Source organism: Crotalus tigris, unplaced genomic scaffold (genome assembly GCF_016545835.1).
Source record: "Crotalus tigris isolate CLP2741 ecotype Arizona unplaced genomic scaffold, ASM1654583v1 scf7180000017857.1083437, whole genome shotgun sequence".
In the NCBI taxonomy this organism is placed as follows: Eukaryota; Metazoa; Chordata; class Lepidosauria; order Squamata; family Viperidae; genus Crotalus; species Crotalus tigris.
In genome coordinates, this window is record NW_024096679.1 from 716994 (window position 1) to 738969 (window position 21976).

General features: G+C 35.0%; 1 protein-coding gene across 1 annotated transcript in view; it reads left to right on the plus strand.

Moving 5' to 3' along the window:
- Window positions 1–21976, plus strand: part of ZNF644 (zinc finger protein 644) — a 63532-nt gene that overhangs the window by 26387 nt on the left and 15169 nt on the right. Inside the window, exons 2-5 of the mRNA XM_039343527.1 lie at window positions 6846–8876; window positions 9309–9855; window positions 10037–10642; window positions 13127–13249. Of these exons, the coding sequence (XP_039199461.1) occupies window positions 6846–8876; window positions 9309–9855; window positions 10037–10642; window positions 13127–13249 (3307 nt within the window). The remainder of the gene's footprint in view (window positions 1–6845; window positions 8877–9308; window positions 9856–10036; window positions 10643–13126; window positions 13250–21976) is intronic.

A 21976-nucleotide genomic window follows, 5' to 3' on the forward strand; every position in this document is an offset into this window, starting at 1 on the left:
TGATGATTCTTGTTAATGTTTTATTTTTGTTTAAGTCAACCTTCCATTTGTCTGAAATGAGGAAAAAAAATTTCAGAAGAGAGGAGTTATATAGATCCTATCCTCGTCCAAGTTCTCTTTTCCATTCTTAATCTTGATGTTTACTCTGCCAATTATTTGCTTGCCCATTATAAACCTTCACACTAAACTATATGTGAGTTAGGTGTGTTCCATTCCACACTATCTACCCAATGAACATCTGCTTTTTATATGGTTCATACTGCAATTTCTTGTTGATTGAAGTTTATTTTCTAGCATTGTTTCCTCATATTATGAATTCTGCTTCCACGTGGACTCAAATCCATTTAGTCATAACTGTCTTTTTCTCCCCATTATCAGTCATAATGAACAACTGTTATATCTTCTGATGTATAATACATATATTAAAGTTATAAAGCATAAGGTGAGGATCTGTTTGTGCCCTTTCAACATGAAGTGATCCCCCCCCCCCAAAAAAAAAGCATTGTGTAAGAAAAGAGGGAGCAAGCAATGATCTATTTAGGGTTTTTGTTTTGTTTGGAAATACAAGAAATTCTATGGGTGCATGACTATGTGAGTATGTATATATGTGCTTTCATTGCTGATCAGATAATTTTATACCAAACAATGCTAGTATCTGTTTTCCCTCTGCTCATGGCTCTTGAAATCCAATTTATGATAATTTCTTATTGAATCTGACAAATCTTTAACTTTACCTGTATTAGTGGGCATCAGCATAGCATTTAATTTGGTTATATGGTTAAATGAGCTAGCATTTGAATGAGGACACCGTTATAGCTTGTGTAATAATACCTTAGAAAAGGTTAGGTTCTCACTACGCAGTAAGTATTCAGTGAATATTAACCTACTTGTAATAAATACAATTAATAATGTACATAGAAGTAAAAGGATGTGCATTTTATTTTAAAAAATTCTTAGTCAAAAGAAAGTGGGCAGCATGGATATGACAGGAAGGTTGAATCTAACCTGAATTATAGAATGACCTAGGAAGTTTGCTCAGAGGGGATTACCGAATAATTATGTTAATATGCAATTATCACCTCATTTCTTTTGTAGTAACTTCAAGATGTAGTGTAGTAAGGGTGTTATAGCAAGTGCTGATAGTTTGCAAAAATAGTGATGTTTGTGATTTCCTAGACAATAAGACTAGCCTGGGGCATTTAAGTGATAATCTGTCATCTTGAAGATGGATCTGACCTTTGTGCTTCATTTCTTAAAGCTTACATGATATGACTACAGGCAGCTCTAACTGCAGAACTCATTAAGATTTTCTATAAAAATAAAATCTTTTTTAAAAGAGCCACCTAAAAAGTTTATTTTCAGTTTTGAAGGGAAAAAGAAAGAATATTTCAAAACGATTCTTTATAGAGCTGTCTATTTGAACTAATTTGGACTGCAGTTCAATAGCTATCAGTAAATGAAGATTTAATATATCATTTGGGTAGAGAGGATGTCCTTTAAACCCAAAGGTCTGTTAAATCTGATTTTACGTTATTTATTCAACTATGTGATTCTTAAAAATAAGATTATTTTCAGAAAAATCTTAATTTAAGGGCAAATGCTCAATTTAAAAAGTTTGAATGAAATATTTATCTGTTACATATCAAGGGTTTACTATAAAGATATAACACTGACTGGCCTTATCTGGATTTAGAACTTAAGGAGAGCCAGACATTAGCTAAACTGAAAAAAACTGAAAAAAAGTTCAGAAAAAGGCAATGGCAACACATTGCTATACTGTATTGTTGCCAAGAAAACAATATTGATTTATCAATATAGTCACCAGGAGTTGAGTTTGACTCCATGCTACTTTGTCTATAGTAGAGTTTCCCAAACATAGAAATATACCTTCCTGGGGTGGGTGCAGAGTCCAGAGGAGGCGTGAATAACCCTTTAATTATCTTGTTGCAATAAATCCAGATTTCCCAAAGTTTCATGGTATTATTTTCATTGTTCATTAGTCTAAAGTTTGGTATTTGGATTTTTAGTATACATTAAAATTGCACAAAAAGGTGATAATGTTTAAGAACGCCTGACCTCCTACCTGGAAGCAAGCTATATTGAAAACAATGTGACTTACTTCTAAGTAGATACATGTAAAACTAATACCAAAATTAATCTTAATAAGCCAGCTATGTCAGTGTTATTGCAAATTTAGAATGTAAAGTAAGTATGATATCAGTATGCATATATGATGTCATAACTATATAATTTATAATTCAGTGACTAAAAAGGAGTCCATAATTAAATGAATTTTAAATACTTGTTTCGTCTTATTTTAGAAGTATATGAAGAGAAATGCATTTCAAAATGCATTAATGGAAGAGAAATAAATTATTTGCTTCAATGTACTTATTTGTCATGTAATGCTTTATCATTTGTCATCAGTGTTTTGCGAATTTAATTTAAAAAAAATACAGGAAGAAAAAGTACTTTCAATGTTATCATAGAAGGATGGGAGTTTTATGGTTCATAAAACGTTAAGGAGATAGTGTAGGTTATTTTATATCTCATCTGCACAACTTGATTTCCTTAATGCTACACCTGTATAAAAAGATTATTCAAAGATTAAATTTGAAGATTCAGCTCAAAAGGTTTTTATGTTTATTTAATCTACCCATTAACCGATCACATTTGAATCAAAGCATCAGATTAATTTTTTAAATCAGCAATAATTTAAATTAGGATGGAACTAATTTAAATGCTTTCACTATATAATAAAATCTTAAGGGATTTGTTAAATTTCTTAAATACAGCACTTTTTCTGTTCAGATTTTTGAAATTGTAATCTAAAATGAATGTTAAACATTGAAAACATGCGGAATATTACACATAAACTGAGTCTGCTGAGTTCATTGGTTTGTGTTTCTGTTAGCATTGAACTGAAAAGTACACAATGCATTGTAGTCTCTTCTATGGTTAATCTTAGAAACTTTAATCTAGATTTATTATGTAATAAACAAATTTAGAATTTTTAATTGCCAGAATCTGCACCTCAATATTCCAGGATATTTCAGAGTATAATCAGAAGTGTTGGAAATGTCCTGTAAAAGGGATTAAATTGATGAAATCAACATTTTGAAATGGATGATGTAATGCATTCTTTCTGTATAAATTAACAATAATTTAGATAAGGCTACAGCTTAAAATAGTTTGATATATGTACAGCAAATTTGGTACATTAATTAACTGTTTCTTGAAAAAGTGATGCATAGCTACCATATATTCTTAACTTGATGTTTTTTCTGACTATTTTATTTAATTGTTTGATCTTCAGAACAGTTTATTCAGTTAATGCTTACTGAACAAGCCTTATGTATGAACAAAATGTTACTTAATATTTACAGAATATAATTGAATAATTATCCAAAAGAATAATATTGCATTTTTCAATTTTACATTCAAAACAATTGTTGTATTAGAGTTAGTAGTGCAGCTTGGTATTTTCATACCAAGTTGGAAAGTTTTTCTTGAAGTCATTCTGAAAATGATAATTGTATTTTTGAAGCAAATATAATATTCTTAGTTTATCACCCTGTGATTCAGGGGGCACCAATAAAATTGTTTTAAATGGAAAGCGTCTGTTCTTTTTTTGAACCCCTAACACCAGAACAGATGGATGGAACATGGAACATGAAAGGTTTTTCCTCAGAGGTGGCAACAGTGAAGCCACTCATTAACACTGAATTTACCACTTCGTTAACAACGTTGCTTCCTGTTGAGAAAAGCTAATATCGTTTCCCAAATTGACTGAGCATATATTTGTCTAGGTCTGTGAATGTCATGAGCTGGAGAAAATACAAATATTTTTATAGCATAAGTATTCTAGAAATCAGAATAATTTCTCTATTTGCATTTTGAAGAATAGAAAAGTGATGCCTTAGATTTCACTTTTTATTTTACTTGCCATGTTTTACCATTGCTTGAGCTTGTTTTCATTTTTAAATTTCTATGCATATGATTGACTAGTTGGGACGCTATATTTCGTCGTTGTTATAGTGATTACACTCTATACATAATTTGTTAGAAATCGATGTTTATTCTTTTTGTAGACTTATAAAATTGGAATTCTAAAAATGAAAATATTTAGCAATTTTATCTAATACATCCATATCCATTCATCTAATGGATATTTCATCCTTGTATTTGTATTACTTTATTTCATATGGAAATTGGATAATTCAATCTTTGGACTAGATTTAAAGCATAGTTCTGACATAGCTATTGCTTATATACTGTTCACATATTTGACTTAAAATCTATTTACAACCTTTCCTAGATTTTTTTTATTTGTTTTGTCTAAAAATATTTTCAAATTAAATCGCAGACTATTATATTATCAGGTAAGCTGAAACAACAAGCTCCTTTAGGCAGGATTGAGCCTACCATACAGGAAGGTGAAGTGATTGGTTTTAAGGTATCTGCACGAGGAAGAGGGCATAAATGAGTACAGGCAAAATCGATTGACTTACGATGGCAGTTCTAATTGCAATTGTTAAGGGAATCATGAGGTCATTGAGTGTGATGTCACATGACTGTGATTTGCAACTTCTTGCCAGTTTCCCCATTGGCGTTGCTTGTCAGAAGCCACAGTGAAAGTTGCAAAAGGTGATCATGTGACTGCATTGTAATTGCAACAGTTACCAAGTGCTCGAGTCATGATCATCTGGACATAGAGACATTGCAACAGCCACACCCTCATGGATCCAGCTGTAAGTCTCCTTCTTTAGCACTGTAAAAAGTCCCTGAATAAGTGATTGCTTACTGAAGACTACCTGTATAAGATAAACATAAGAATCTAGTATAGTGGTGGCGAACTTATGGCACGTGTGCCAGAGGCGGCACTCAGAGCTCTCTCTGTGGGCACGCGTGCCGTCGCCCCAGTCCTAGGCCTTCAGCTGGGTTCTATAAAACCTTTTCGCTTTAGGCCTCCACCGCCGTGTGCAAAAAAAAAAAAAAAGGTTCAATCAATCAATTTCAACTTCTTGCAGGGAAAAAAAAGATCTCGCAAAGTTGGAATTGATTGATTGAACTTTTTAGTCCCACCCAGTCTGCCGTTACCACCTCAGCCACGCCCACCCAATGGGCCACACCCACCCAATGGGCCATGCCCACCCGGCACCCGACGATACATAAGTGGGTTTTGGGTTGCAGTTTGGGCACTCAGTTTCTAAAACGTTCGCCATCACTGATCTAGTAACTCATCCTTTCTCTGCCAGACTATGCGGTTTTCATGTTCATTGTAGAAGGAAAGTCCCCTTTTCCATAATCAGTGCAAAATGAAGCAGACTGGTTCACATAATAAGTCACTGAGTATTGTAGAGTGTGTGTCTCTACGTGTGTTGCTACAATAGGGACTAGAACTTCTGTCAGTAAACAGTACAGTTGTTAAGTGAATCATGCCCAATTTTACGAGCTTTTTGCCACAGTTGTTGAACAAATCCAGCTTCCCCCATTGATGTTACTTGTCAGAAGCCTTCTAAGAGGACCTCATAAATGGCCATCACTGAACCCCAGAATGCCGCAATCATTGCAAATACACGCTGGTTGCCAAGTGCCCGAACTTAGATCATTTTCCCACTGGAACATTGTAGTAGTTGCAAGTGCGAGGACCAATCATAAATCATTTTATTCAGGACCATCGTAACTTTGAACGGTTTTTCAATGAATGATTGTAAATCAATGACACTCTGTATGTGCTTCAAATATAATTTTAAATTGAAATTGAGAATTGAGAATCTTCTAGACATTGTTGAATGATACTATTTTTTTCTCAGTAACCTTGTGAACATTTGCCCTTACATACATTAATATGTACATTAATACACCCAGTATAAATACATTAATAATGCAGCAATATCTAGAGGGTTGCAGGTTTTTAATTTGTATTAGTAATTATTTAACTGTTTTGCATGTGTACAGTAGCCTTGATAGGAGGAGATACAGTGCAAATCTTTTATATTTCTTTTAAGTTTCTTATCATCTCCTGGTTTTTCCAAAATATTCATTGTGCCTACAAATATTAATTTGGAAAAGATTTCTCCACTGATTGTGTATGTATCAGTAGCATTTGAAATCTCAACTCTTTTTATTACATGCAGAAATTTCAACAAGATTATTTCTCATATACTGTTGCTTGGGGGGGGGGGAGAGTGACCAGCACTTTAGCTGATTTCGCAGTTTTAAAAAAATCTAATCTCATATATTGGCCTATAATGGATTTACAAATGTGATTACATACACAGGTATAGGAAGCAGACTGTTGACAAGAGATAATCATCTGCTTTTATCATGATATAGAATAGTTTGTCAAACTTCAACTTTATTTGTAAACTTTATCTTTTTCACATCAGCTTGCTAAAAGTATTGTTTTAATGAAAATTTGTGGTATGTTCAGTATATAAAATGAATCCTGCTTTGCTACTCAACTATGTATATTATAATATGGTATTTTATTCTGGTAAACATAAAATCTTTCTTGATTTTAGTTTGTTAAATGTTTGTAATAGGACAAAGTCCATCTGAAGAGATGGTTCCAGACAAAGTGCATATGTAGTACACAAAGCTTTGTATACATCTCAGTGTATCTCTTTTGAATGACTTGTGCATCTCTGCTCTATAATTCTACGTTGAATTTGAATTTTAGAACTAGGTCCACTTTTGAAATCATTAATCTCTTCATTAATAGTATGTTTTTGTACGTGTGATTTTCTGTAACATAAGAATATTTTTGCATGATCACGTTTAATCTTAAAATTGTTATACTAATGTGCATTCTAATATGGATCTTTTTATTTTTACTTTAGAGTAAATGGACAGAGAATGTCAGCAGTATGGATGAGGCAGAAATCAACACTGAGATCATTGGTGCTAAAGGACTGCTAGATGACAGTAATTTCATCTCTGAGAAGAGTGACATTCCCAAATTAGAAGAGAGTGAAACATCGTTTCAGAATAATACATTAACATTGCCTGAAGACCTATCAACAGACAAGTCTGAAAGCGCCTTAAGTGGGGGCCAATCATCTATATTTATACATACTGGGGCTCCTGCTGTTTCTAGTGAAAGTTTTGTTCTGCCTACAGAAACTTCTGTTAATGGACCAGTCCCACACTCCAGTTTAACTAAGATTTCCACTATGAAACAAGGCAGCATTTCATTAACTAATGCACAAGCTGTGGGCCATCAAACAGATTCTTCTTCATCTATCACCGTGGTACATGATCTTCAACTTCCCACAAAACCATCAATCCAAAATTCAAGCCCAGTTCTGTTCTTGTTACCTGAAGCAGCACATGCTAAGAACCTATCACATTCCATGAAAAATCTACCTCCCTCTGCTTCAGTTGCTTGTGACCTAGAGCCATCAATAGGGAAAAGCATCAAATCAGATAGCACTTTAGTAAGCCAAGTAGATGTGTGTGAGGATAGCAGGAGTTCATTAGGCAAAGAGGATGGTAACAAATCACTAACGGGAATTTCCTCAGCGGCAGGCGACTTCAGATCAGAAAGTGATGTAAGCTGGGATCCACAGAAAGAGTACATAGAATTCCTCATGACAAATGAAGAAGCTGTAGAAGAGTCGCCAGTTCAACCTAAAGTTGGCATTCAGAAAAGGAGGAAAAGAAAGATGGATGTTAGCAAAATAACTCGCTATACTGAGGACTGTTTTAACGAATCAAATTATATTCCCGACAATTCTGAATCGGTAGATGTTGAGTTTTTGGAGCAGAGTGAAAATGTGCAAATAATAGAATCACAAAAATATTCATTAGCAAGAGTAAAACCTGAATCTACAGACGAGGAGTTGGAAGTTGTGGATGCCATCCAGCATCTGATTTATAATCCAAGTAATAAGTGTGCAGATGACATTTCCCCTGTTCACAGTAGCACTTTTCTTTCTAATACCTTATTGAACAAATGTGAACAAGATGACTTAGTATCACCATCTAATTTCAGTTCCGATGAGCCGTCTTTTTATCCCTGTACAAAGTGCAATGTGAATTTTAGGGAAAAAAAGCATCTGCACAGGCACATGATGTATCACTTGGATGGCAATAGGCACTTTCGTCATTTAAATGTTTCGAGGCCTTATGCGTGTAGGGAATGTGGCCGGACCTTTAGAGATCGCAATTCCCTTCTTAAACATATGATAATTCATCAGGAAAGAAGACAGAAATTGATGGAGGAAATTCGGGAATTGAAAGAACTTCAGGATGAGGGTAGGAGTGCACGGTTACAGTGTCCACAATGTGTGTTTGGTACCAATTGTCCCAAAACCTTTGTGCAGCATGCTAAAACCCACGAAAAAGATAAAAGATACTACTGCTGTGAAGAATGTAACTTTATGGCTGTGACAGAGAATGAACTTGAATGCCATCGAGGGCTTGCTCATGGGGCAGTAGTGAAATGTGCAATGATCGCCACAAACATTACACAGAGGAAAACACACAAAAAAGCATTGATGAAAGATTCCTATATGGAATCCTCAAAAAAGACAGCTGACTATATGTGTAAAATGTGTCCTTTTACTACATCGGCCCGAAGCATTTTAAAAAAACACGTGGAATATTTGCATCCATCAGCTTGCATAGATCCCTTTGGCAGTCGCCTTAGATTAGATAAAAGAAAAAGGCTCGGTATAGAAGAAGCTTTAGATTTCGGTAGCAGGACTAAACATTTCATCAAACAAGCATCTGCCTTTCCAAAGTCTTCTGTTTTAAAACAAGATATGAAACGACCATTTGGCTCTGCATTCCAGACGAGTCACTTTGCAAAACTCCACAAGAGACCCTCCAGGATACAGAAGGCTCGGAAAAGCGTTGCACAGTCAGCTGTAAGTGTGTTTAGTCAAAGCTCTGCAGACAGGTTTATTTTGAATAGAAATAGCACTGACCCAAATCCTAAAGATTTACATCATGCAGGAAATCTAACAACTGTGTATGTATGTGTTTGTGTATATAGACATACACACACACACACAGGCATACATAGGATTAAGAAATCTGGCTGTCATTTTTTTACACTTAAAAGGGGATGCTACAAGATCTGTCAGGTTGTTACCTTTATTGTCTTCAAATAATTCTCATAATAAGGTTTATTGTGGATTCTCTTAACTGATGAAAAAAGACCCAAGAGTCTATAAAAATAAGCATGTAACTGTAAAAAAAAATTGATTAAAAGACCCAAAAGGGGAGGATCTGTAGCAGGAGATAATTTGGACAGTTTTCCAGGCATTCTACATAAAATGACTGTTGTTGTTTTGCAGAAACTTGCTGGAAAAAAAGACAGCTATGAAACGGACGATGAAAGTTCATGGGATAATGTTGAACTGTGTGATTACACTACACGGTCTGTGGAGGATGGCTCTTACAGTGATATTAATCAGGACCATGTAAACCTGTTCCCTTTATTTAAAGGTAAAATGGAAGAAGAAGGTGGTGGTAAATCGTCTCTTAGATATGAACAAAATGATGGATTTTATTTTGAATATTATGAAGATGGTGAAGGTAACAATTATCTGCATGATTTCCAAGATCATCATAATTTGGAAAACATAGGTACAACATTGCCAAAGCATAATTCAGTTTTTCACTGGACTGATTTATCACTTGAGAAAAAAAACTGTCCATACTGTCCAGCAACTTTTGAAACTGGTGTCGGATTGTCTAATCATGTCCGTGGACATCTTCACAGAGCTGGGTTAAGTTATGAGGCGCGCCATGTTGTCTCACCTGAGCAGATAGCTACAAGTGACAAAATGCAGCATTTCAAAAGAACTGTGACGGGAACCCCAGTGAAACGAGTTAGAAAAGGTAAGATTTTTCTTCAGGTTTTCAGCATATAAGAAATGTAGACTAATATGACTATTACCTCATTTTATAGTATCCTGACTAGTTTTTTTGTTCTCTTGTTTGAATGTTTTGATGTGTATGTTTTAAGTAAGCTGCATCCTAATGTCTGGCAAGTGGATAAATCGCTCATTTTTCTTTGTAGCAATTGAGAAATCTGAAAGTTCTACAGAACACACATGCCAACTCTGTGGAGGTTGGTTTGACACTAAAATTGGATTATCTAATCATGTGCGAGGACACCTAAAAAGGCTTGGTAAAACCAAATGGGATGCGCATAAATCTCCAATCTGTGTTCTAAATGAAATGATGCAAAACGAAGAAAAATATGAAAAAATCCTTAAAGCATTGAACAGTCGTCGCGTTATTCCCAGACCATTTGTTGCTCAGAAACTTTCATCCAATGATGACTTTTTGTCTCAAAATGTTATACCTCTTGAAGCATACCGCAATGGCCTAAAGACTGAAGATATATCGGTGTCTGCATCAGAGGAAGAAAGGCTGAATTGTCTCAATGAATGTGATGAAGCAAAATCAGTACTGCATGATGAAAAAAAAAACCAGTCACTTACACTGATAGAACTCTTGAAAAATAAAAGAATGGGAGAAGAAAGAAATTTTGATATCTCCCCTCAAAAGATTCATAATCAAACCGCAAGAAAGAGGTTTGTTCAAAAATGTGTTCTTCCATTAGATGAAGATGGACCTTTGATGTATCAACCACAAAAAATGGATTTGACTGTACAATCAGGTAAGAGATTGTTTTTGTAACTGCTATTCTATTAGATTTTAATTGGAATCTATGTCAATACATACATTTGTGTCTGTATGTATTTCTTTATTCCAAAATCAATTCTTGAAACTTTTCTTTGCAAAGTTCTTATCAGGAAAAAAATAATTTCATACCCAAAATTACCTATACTTTGAACGGGCAGGCCAAGTTTTGAATAGAAAACAATTTTGCTCTGTAATTACTGAGGGGTAATAGAAATAGATACATGTGAACATCTTAATTCTTTGTTTTATGTTTATTGTTATGTTTGATAGAGAGAAAATACATGTTAATTAATAACTAATACTTGATACAATGTATTGACAGTCAAATAACCAAAAATAGCTGAGACATCGTTGTTCCTTTATCTGTAGTAAAAGTTAGCATTTCCCTTAAGTTAATATGCCTGATTGGTTAAATGGGTGATGTGTGGTTATATGTGAGCTATTGTTAGGTTATATGTGTCCTAAGAATGCATCTGTGGTAGCCATAGCTCTGTTTTCCATCAGGGTTCTGATACAAAATCTCAGACTCTTTTTGAATAAAGGTTTTCTAGAAATTCGGTCAGTAATTTCAGTCTTTATTTCAGAGTCCTTAGTATAGTTTTAGAATGCTTTTTTAAATATGTCTTTCAATCATAACTGTCAGAGATTATGCTGGAGTTCTTTGCCAATATCTCTGCATAATGTGTATTCCAGCTACTATAATATCTTGCTCAACTTTGAGTAATTATTTTGTAATTGCGGTGAAAATGGATGGTGTAGTTTTATGGGTCTTTCAAGAGTGCAGTATGATGCAGCAGTCAGACTGTCACTGGAAGACATTACATGATCAGTAGATTCATGTGATTTGCTTGTTGTACCACTACAGATTGCAGGTAGGGAAACCAAATGTTTATTAGGCCTGTGCAGATCTTTCAGTGAACAAATTGCCTCTCTGGATTTGTGGCATGGAATTATAAAAAACTGCATCACTCAAAGGCTGAGGTCAGCAGCTTGACACTCTCTTGGGGTTTTATGAGCATATGGATACTATTATATTCTGGATCCATGTTGGATGAGTGACGTGAAGAGTCCTGTTGAAAGATCTGCTTATGTCTAATGTTTATATGGATCAAATGCATCCTCATATAAAACTTGTTGCAATTAAAATGATACGTTTTAAATGGGAAAGCATTCAAGTGTTTGATTCTCTACTTGCAGTCTGAAACCATATAATAAGTCACCACATACAGTACATGAGACTGCTGATTATGCTTTTACTTTCATCTAGGTAGATAACCTAGCTTTATAGGAAAACCTATATTAACTAACTACAGGGGGCTGAAAGGATGAGTTAATATGAAATGCATGAATAATGCAATGAATTGCTTTAAAATAGGAGGTAGCTCAATAAAGCTTGTCAATTAGATAATAGTTCACTAAAAATAAAGTAGTTGATATTTGTTATGTTGCCTAATACTGATTAGCGCTATTCTCTACACTTCAATCAAAAATAATAAAAGAAATTGCATAATACCAACTGTTATTAATAGAACTTTTAATTCCAATTAATATAAGATTTGATTGTTAATTTATACTACTTATTAAGCAGTAATATTTAAAATACATGAAAATCGGTTTTTGTGTTGCGTACATCTAAAAATTATATCTTAAAAACATCCAATTTTTTCTAATACAATGAAATATGAATAATGTAAAAAAAATATTGACAGTATTGTCCAAGACTAAACTTTTATGTGTGCATGGAAATACGGTTAAGAAACCATTGGCAGTATATATTTTTTTCTGATGTAGTTTGGCATTGCTTCACTATGTGTTCTTTTCTGTGATAACTAAGATGTTTGTTGATCATTTATTTAGCACAAAGATTTTAGCAAAAACTACAAATCATTAACTTTCATTATTGATTGCGCATTCAGAGTAATGAAGATAAAATGCACCGAAGAAAAATGTTTTGTCTAACAGCTGTGCAGTGGTGTGTTTTACCACCTTTTTCTCCCAGCCCTCATCAGCAACCTAATTTAGTATTGAGCCTTTTACAGTCTTGTGGGTAAAACACTTTAATTACCACTTTGTCAACTAGACTTTCTAATTCTCTTTATTGGGAACATTACAAGCTTTCAAACTTCTTAACAGAACTGTGCTATTCAAATTGCAGAATTGTATTTTGGAGTTAGGAAAGAAAATCTGTGTAATGCGAAAATCAGCAGCAAAGTGATAATAGTTGTTAAATTCAGCAAAGCTTAGGAATTCCGATCACACATTTCATTTTTCTTACCCAAAAGGATGTTTTGTGCCAGATAAGAAAATAATAGCCATGAGCTAGATTCTTCCTTTTGAAACAATTGCACTGATGCACTGAACATACTTAAAGCAACTTTTAATTCGGGATTTTTTGAAACGAGTTGAGAGTTTCATTTTTAAAGAGAGAACTGGATTATAGTTTTCTTTTGAATGATAGGTATGCCTGTGAAGCTTAGAACGTGTGTGCATTGCAATACGGCGTTTACAAGTGCTGTTAGCCTGTCCAACCACTTACGCGCTTATGCACGAAAGAAGAGTGCTGGACTTTTGACTGGGACAGGTATGTTTGTTACAGATGTAAATTCAAGTCTGTCTATCTACATTTTCCTCATCAGACTTGAACAATTCATATGATAATTCAGTTGACATTTAAAATTCTCTGAAGAAATTGAATTTAGACTTATAGCAACGCATAAATGTATGTTGCTATCCCATTTTTTCATGAATTGTTTCATTTTATTTTATTTTTTATCCAGCATTATTTCCATGTATATGAACAGTTCAGGAATGAATGCTCTGTTTTCTGGCTAAATGCAAAAGGAGCTGAATTTTTAATTAAAGCAATTTGCCAAGTTTTGATCAAGAACCTTTATCAATTATTACAACTCATTCTTTAGGTAAATTAATATCAAAGTAAACACAGGCAGTTATGTGGTTTTTACCACTGTCAGAGTACATCACGTTCAATCAAAACTCAATTCCTTTCTCATATTTGTTATATATGTGTATATTAAAATCTGTTGGACAGGCAGGTAAGAGTAACAACGCAGTTACATCTGGTGTGTGGATTTGTTTGAATACTTTGTACTATGCGTTGGATGTTAAATTTAGTGGAATATCCTGTGACCCCAACTATTAGACTGTTACAATAAAAGGAAACAAAATTCAGGAAGTACAAGTAGTCCTCAATTTTTGACCGCAAGTGGGGCCAGAATTTTGGTTGCTAAGCGATGCAGTCGTAACATTGAATGCCGTGCGACTGCACCAGTGAGCACCAGTGACCACAATTCCAGTAATCCCTGTTGCCATCATTAAGCAAAATTTGCCAGTCTTTAGCCAAGGACTCATCCCAGTTCAAGCCATTATGAGGTTGGTCCATCCCAGCCCCAAGCCTCAGTAAGGTAAGGGATTGCTTCCAACTCACCCCATCCATCTATCTCCACCCCATCTCTGCTCTTTTGGCTGCCCTGCCCTTTGTCTTGCAAGGTGGTAAGCAACCCCAGAAACACATGGCAGCTGCCCCAATTCAGCTCAAGTCATCCTTGCCACCCTGCGCTCTGAGAGGCCTGCCATCTTGTGTTCCATCGCCTGACCTCAATGTTGCCATCTTCTTGCTCCTGCTGATGATAACACACACCTGCCTGGGTCTGGCTTCACACTATGAAAAGGGGGTGGGGGAGAGATTGCTTTTTGGCTTTTCTTTTTCTCCGCACAAAGCCTATCCCCAACCCCACCCAGTACCTCTTTACATGTGGGTGTTTCTTTGCCAACAGCTCCTGGATGGACTGGGACTAGCCTCCTATTGTGAAAAAGAAAAGAAAAGGCTGCTTTTAGCTCTCTTCCCCCCTTTTGGAGCTTGAAGCCATCCCCAGCCCATCCAGGAGCTGTTTGCAAAGAAACACCCCTTTCAAAGTCTCCTGGGAGGGACAGTTGTTTTTCCCTAAAGGGGAGGGGTGCAAGCCCAATGCAGCCTTTTACCCCCTTTTTCACAGAGTGAAGCCAGACCCTGCCCTGCCCTAGAACTCTTTGCAAAGGGATGGTATGGCTCAAAGGCTGCTTTTGTCTCCCTTCCCCCCCCCCTCCTTATCACAGTGCAAAGCCAGCCCCAGGCTGGATGCTCCTCATTAACAGTAGGAGCAAGAAGATGGCGAAGATGAGCTAGGACAGCAGAGTGCAGGGCAGCAGGTGGTCAAAAGAGCATAGATGAGGCAGATAAGCAGATGGCAGGCATTGCAGCACCCATACAGTTGTAAGTGCAGATGGGTTTGCAAGTGCCCAAATTTTGATCACATGATTACAGGGGCACTGCCACAGCTTCAGGTATAGGTCATAAGTGCCTTCATTTAATGCTGTCATAATTTCAAAGAGTCTCTGAACAATTGGTTGTAAGTCAAGGACTGTCTGTATTGGAATAAGCAGAGGTGTAGGATATGAATACTTTTTTCTTTAAGTAAAGTGTTAGCATGCCATATAGAAATTACTAGGTTTGTTCACAGGAACTAAGTTGTTTGGCAAGGAACATAGTTTAAATACTGCTACTAGTTCCTGCCTGTATCCTTGAACATAGAGGATTAGCTGACTATTTGGAGTCATAGATACTACTTTGGGAGTAAGGTTTCTACAACTGCTGCAAGTTTTTGAAAGTCATTTTCTCAGCCCTTTTCAGACTTGGAACATAGTTAACCTTGATCTCATCAATGGATGATTTTCTCTGGGAAAGTCTTAGAGTGCTGTTAATGCTTTAGAGGCTTTTGATTTTGTTGATAACAATATTCTCCTAGATTATTTCCTAAATTGGAGGATGAAGTTACTAAAGTAATTCCTGCTTGCAGCATATTGGCAGCTTTGTAGTAGATACTTGCACTTTGTTAGTATTGCGGTTTAATATCCAATGGAAGTTATTGAGGGCAAATGACAATTTGAGAGGGGGCAAGATGTCTTTAATATACCAGTGACATTCAGGTTTATAACGTCGGAGTTGGGAGAAGCTATGCATATCTGAACTGCTGTCTGAACTAAATTATGGGGTGTATAACTAATATATACGTAATATTTACATATCTATTATATATGTAATTTAATATTTATGTATATATTATATATGTAAATTTATATAAGTAATAAAGCTTAACTAATAAATTGAGGAAGAACCTTAATAATGTAGAATTACACATAGGTGATACCTTGATTGTGAGAACTAGTAGGGATTCTTTGTTTAAAATGTACATAGCAAGAATATGTACATCGTTTTAGAGAGCTCCTAGAATTAACTTTCTCACCGGAAACTTGGGATCGTATCACTGATGAACACCATATATTAGAGGTCCCCAACCTTTTGGGCACCAGGAACTGGTTCCATGGAGAGAGGTTTTTCTGTAGACCAGAGGGGGCGTGATTTTGTGTGTGCTACCTGCATCCCGCAGATGGGGCTTTGCTTGCTTGTGCGGAACAGTTGCTGGCATGCTGTGGACCGGTACTGGTCCATGGACCTGGGGTTGGGGACCCCTGCCATATATGGATGAATAGGATTGCTATTTTTATTTTTCTTCTTTCCCCAACTTTTAATGAATATAGCTTATGTAAAGTATTTAAATGAATTACTTGTTTATGAAAGAAGATACAGAAATATATTAAATTAACTGATTCATTAATAATTGGCAGATTTTGAACATTGATGGTAGTATCATTGAAGAGTAGGATTTAAAGACTAATGATAATGCAGGTCTTGGGGAGACTTTATTTCACTGTAATACTTGAGCAAAGACCCCTTTCTATAGCAGGGTAAATTAGTTGCTAACTGGCTCCTTTCAAAGTTAAAATAGTTTTCTCCATTTTCTGTTCATGGGTCTCTTCTCCTTTAATTATAATCTTTAGTTCTTTCTGATTGCCTGTAGTGTCCAACCTTCAAAGTCCTTTTGTAGTGTTTTTCTCTAATCAATTTCTTTTACTTAGATTCAGAATCTTCATTTATTTTTAATAGGATTTTAAACAAACCTGGAAGGATTCTTATAATTAATATCAGAATCTTATTTCCAATCTACCTGGCCCCTTAGTCCATTTTTAACATTCCAGAATCAATATTCTAAAAACACTGTTTGCTGTTTTATTTCAAAATGAATTTTTTTTAGGTCCTTAAACTTTGCTCAGGATTGAAGGAGAATCGCCCTGGTGTAAGGATCTTGTTGTTCTGAAGTTTCTTAATATCCAAAAAGTAGTTTACAAGCAATTTCCAAAAGTGATTAAGAAAGGAAGTAGATGAACCTGGTGTCTGAAAGTTCTGAACTGCAGCTTGGGCAAAGTTAACCTTTGCTCTTCTCCCAGAACTGTAAAACCTACCAAAGACCACTGTTTTATGGTCTCCTCAAGGGAAGACTTGCATGGAGTGTGTGTGGTGATCCCAAGACCTCCCCTTTATCCAGAGAAAGAATTATGAGGCACCAATTGGTTTGCCAGCTCTTCTTTTGCTGTGGTCATCAGTTCCGCTGATAGCAGAGCTATCCTTCCTCCGGCATCAATTTATTTTGAGACTATTTTATACTTTCAATGTTATCTGCAAATTCAGTCACAATTGAAGAAAAACCATTGATTGTGATGAAAATATAATGCTTTTGGCATCAAAGGTCACACTGGGTTTCTGCCTTTTATAATTTCTTCATTTTGTACTACTTTTTGATTTCTTTGCACATTTTTAAAGAAAAAGCATGGCCATAAGTCCCTTTGAGCATTTTGTTACTTTGTGCCCCAGTTAAATATTTGTATGCATAAATGACCTTTATTTTCTGTTTGACAGTTGCTATAGGAGCTTTTTATATTTTGTGTTTCAGCAGAAGACGAGCTATCAACTATCAAAGTCATTGATGCTGAATGGAATGTCTTCCCAGGGCTACAATTGCTTCTGGCAAGACACTGGCTTTTTTTTTTTTTTTTTTTTTTTTTTTACTGTCTGTCTGTTTATTTTGTGGCTTGTTAAGAATATCAGTATGCCCTTTTTTTCTTAATGGGTAGTACACCAGTAGCAGATAAAGATGCTACAGTTGGATGAGCTTTTAAAATAAGGGCTGTCAGTGTCAGCCTCAAACATTGCACTGTCCCTGGCCAGCTGCTTAGAGAATTGGCCTCTCCAGTCATGATGATACTCCTTTTGCAAGTTCGATGTTGAGAGAACTAGCAGAGCTGAAAGTTCTTGCTATTTTGCTTACCATTTCAGTCTGGGACTGAATGAATGAGTACCCTGATTTTTTTTTAATTCATGCTGAGTAAAACTCAATATTAGAACTGTCTTTTTAAGAAAAAAGTAGCTCTTTTAAATTTCAGGTGAAGCAAGCTATTTTTTAAAAAAAGGAAATTTGAATATAATATAAATAAAAAAGATAAAGTGGAACTCATGGCCCATTGAAGAACTTGATCAAGCTTACATTTCTTTTTTTTTAAAGTGGGGGTGGGATGTTTGAACAAAGTACAGTGCAATTGCACTTATGATTTGCTACTACAGACCAATAGCTTCAATTAGCCCAAATGCTAAATACTAAATGATAATATGTTATATTTCATTACAACCGTTCATAAAATAAAAATATCTATATTTTCTACTTGAGTATACTCAGCAGGATATTGAAGTCCAAAATAACTATGATTCTACAAAAGTTTCATTTGGTAGATTTTGGAGCACTTGGTATCAAAGATATAATTTCTATTTTATCATAGTTGTATTTCTAATACTAACATGCCATAATCTTATCTCCAAATTTCATCTGCTTTGGAAAGTGAGATGACATTAATGATGCTTTGTACTTTTCCCAGGTTCATTTTATCATCATTAGTATAGGATGATTACATCTATACTACATATCACCCATGTTATATGAGAGCATGATATTCATTGTTTATTTAGTGAATCACTAATGTTTTGTTGAAGATTATACATGAAAAGGTTTGATAATTCTGAGGCATTTTAAACTAGAATTGAAATAAGTATAGGTACAGAGGGATATTCTTGATTGATATCAATTAATGTCATTTGTGTTTTAGGATATAGTTCTTGGCACAATGATTCCAGAAGTCATAGGATAGATTGAATTTTACGAACCATTGCTGGGGAGGTCTCTGATTTTTGATTGGCAAATAGTTTGGTTTCTTCTTTCTGACATTTCATAAGCTTCCAGAATATTTCCAAGATCTGGAGTTTCTAACCACAAACAGCTCCAAAACAAGATGTGGCAGACTGTAGCCCAGGCAAAAGTGAGCATCTGTTGGATCCCAAGGCTTTCCATTCCTAAAATAATAGCATTTCGGTTAGCTCTCCCATTTCTGCCCTCTAAATCCCTAAAGGTTTAGGGATTGGTCTCTAAATTCGTAGAGATTTAGGGATTGCCAGAGTGTTATAGTAGGAATTTAGCATGCTTTGTCCATTAAATGCGGCCAAACATTCTATCATTTTTTACTATTCTGACACTGAAATAGTCTGTTGTGGGGAATCCAGAAATGTCTGAGCTTCAATGGTCTGTTTCAGTGTCAGGATATTTCCAGAATAATCTTACTCAGAAATATTTTGTCCAAAAATATTCCATGATAAGCATAACTACTACCCATATTAAAAATTTATCCAAGAAATATTTGCCAAATCAGAAAGCTTTACATATTTGTAGAGTTCCTATAGCTTACTGTGCATGTCTTCTTGCAACTGTTTCATTATATCATCATTGAAATAAATTTTTGTCCAAGATGTGAGCAAATGCATTTCACACTAAATTTAGTGTAAAATTTAGTATTTCATAGAAAACTAATAAAATATTCTCTCTAATAATTATTGTCACAAGGAAATACTTTTTGTTAGAATAGTTAGAAAAAAGAGTTTAATTTCTGGAAGTAAACATTGAATTAGATGAATGATTAAATTGCAGTTTTTTATTTTTATGTAGCTGTTATTAAAATTAGTCAAAAACATTCCAAATTAAAGTCTGATAATAAAGTTTAGGTTTGAATTGAGCTTGTGATAGGAAAATACTTCATTTCCTTTTCTTCCTGCAGCTTCCTGAACCCCATGGCAATAATTAGTCTTAGTCACAGAACATATTTCCAAAATCCACAGCTACATTTCTGGTGGAAGCCTCAAAACCTATATTTGATAATATCATAGCAGTGGTTATACTTGAAAACTTTATGCTAATTCTGTATAAACTAATCAGCGAATTTTACAAAATTAGGCATGATAGCATGTTTTCAAGGAAATTACAGCCTCAATTTATGCCAATGGCTGATAGTAATACTTACTTCAGCTCCAAATGTAAAATGGTTGTTAGACATGGTTTTGGTTTAATAGTCTTTGCTAAACAATATATATTAGCTGAGTTGGTGATATCTCTCAACAGAAATTAGGCATAATACAGAGAAAAGTATTTTAGTAATATACAAATTATTGAATCCTGTTGACTTAGATTGGGAAAATGAAGTTGGATGTAGGTAGCAATGTATATTCTTGGCTGGGGTTAGAAAACGTAAGAGCTTGTAATAATAAAAGGACATGCTGAGACCTAAGCAAATGCTGTAGTCACATGTATTGCACTGCTCTTTGCATCCCAAAATAAAATTAATTTAGAAACACTTTCTAATGGTAGACTCGTACACTTTAACATTAATAGTGGCAAGAGGTACCTTTAGACCACTTCATGAAATTCTGGGGTTCTTAGAGACTTCTGAAAATGCATCTATTCTTGGGCTGAACTTGCTTAGATGGTTTCCCCTGGCAGCTGTCTGAAATCTTTTTCACTTGTAGATGATCTTCCAGATAGTGGAATGATTGATGTCCAATTGTTTGAGAATCTTTAAATCTGTTCTTAGATTCATAGGTATCTATAACCTTCTTTCTTAGATTCATAGGTATCTATAACCTTTTTTCTTAGATTTATAGCTATCTATAACCTTCATTATTATTATTAATGATGATGATGTTGGAAGAGACCTTGGAGGTCATCTAGTCCAACCCCCTCCTCAGGCAGGAAACCCTATACCAGGGGTAGGCAATCTTGGCTCCCCCATGACTTGTGGACTTAAAAGAGCTTAAAAGAGCTCTTTTGATCTATGCATGGGAATACCACACACTTCTACAACAAAGAGCAAATCAAACTAAATGTCTGAGGTTTAAATAAGACAGAGTCTTGTAGCCATATTCTAATTATTTGTATCTAATCTGCTGCAGCCGATTCTAATTTTAGGTATTTGCAGTAGTGAAAACCCTAAGAATTCACTCATTTTTACCACATCGTGTAAAATTTGCATTTATGTGTATTTAAATTATACAATTGATCACAAAATGTAAATGGTGCATAACATTTGTTGTACCTCCTTTATGAGTAGTGAAGAAATGAATATTAATATCTGTACATTGGAATATGTTGAAAAAGTCAAACATTTCACTGTGGCGCATAATACATAGAACGATTTGGGAGCTATTGGCCATCCTAGAATACTCAAAAAATGGTTGGGATCAGAATAATAGCAAAAAAATTGTTTAGTACAGGATGACTCAACATCAGAAGGTTTAAGTACCAGAATTCCCCAGCTAGCAGTTGAAAGTCCAAACATCTGCAACTGACTAACTAATTAATTAACTTGATTGCATGGTTTTCATTATTTGTCCCTTCTGTCATTTTAAACTTAACAATGAAATAATCTTTTAAAGAGATCTTCAAAAGCTTATCTTTTGGGAAACATCTTTTGAAGAGGTTCAAGCTTGATTAAGCTTGAACTCATCATCGGATAGTGCACTGCAGCCAACTTGCTGCAGGATAATTTAAACAGGATAACTCAAGAGAGGGACCTGTTGTTGATTTGGAGCATAAAGTCCAACTATAAGTACTTTCTTACCATAAATACCAATTTTATAAACAGTTACACCAAAAAATAACTTTGCTTGATTATAGATCGGTGGTATTAATGGGTGATTGGAATGGTGTCTTAGATACACAAAGGGATAAGAAAGGTTCCTCTCCTTTTCTTAAACAAGCAAGGCTACCTAAAGCCTTTTTTGATATGAAAGAAGACTGGGAATTAAGGGACTATTGGCGGGAACGTAATCAAGAGGAGAGAGACTTTACTTTTTTTTCTGACAGACACCAATCTTTTTCAAGAATTGACTTTTTCTTGATTACCACGGATTTGTATAATAAAGTAAAGAATGTAAAGATTTTTCCTAGATCACTGACGGATCATAGTCCAGTTTGGATGGAGTTGATTCAAGAGAAAGAGGAAAGAAGATCCTGGAGAGTTAATGAAAATTTGTTTAGACAAG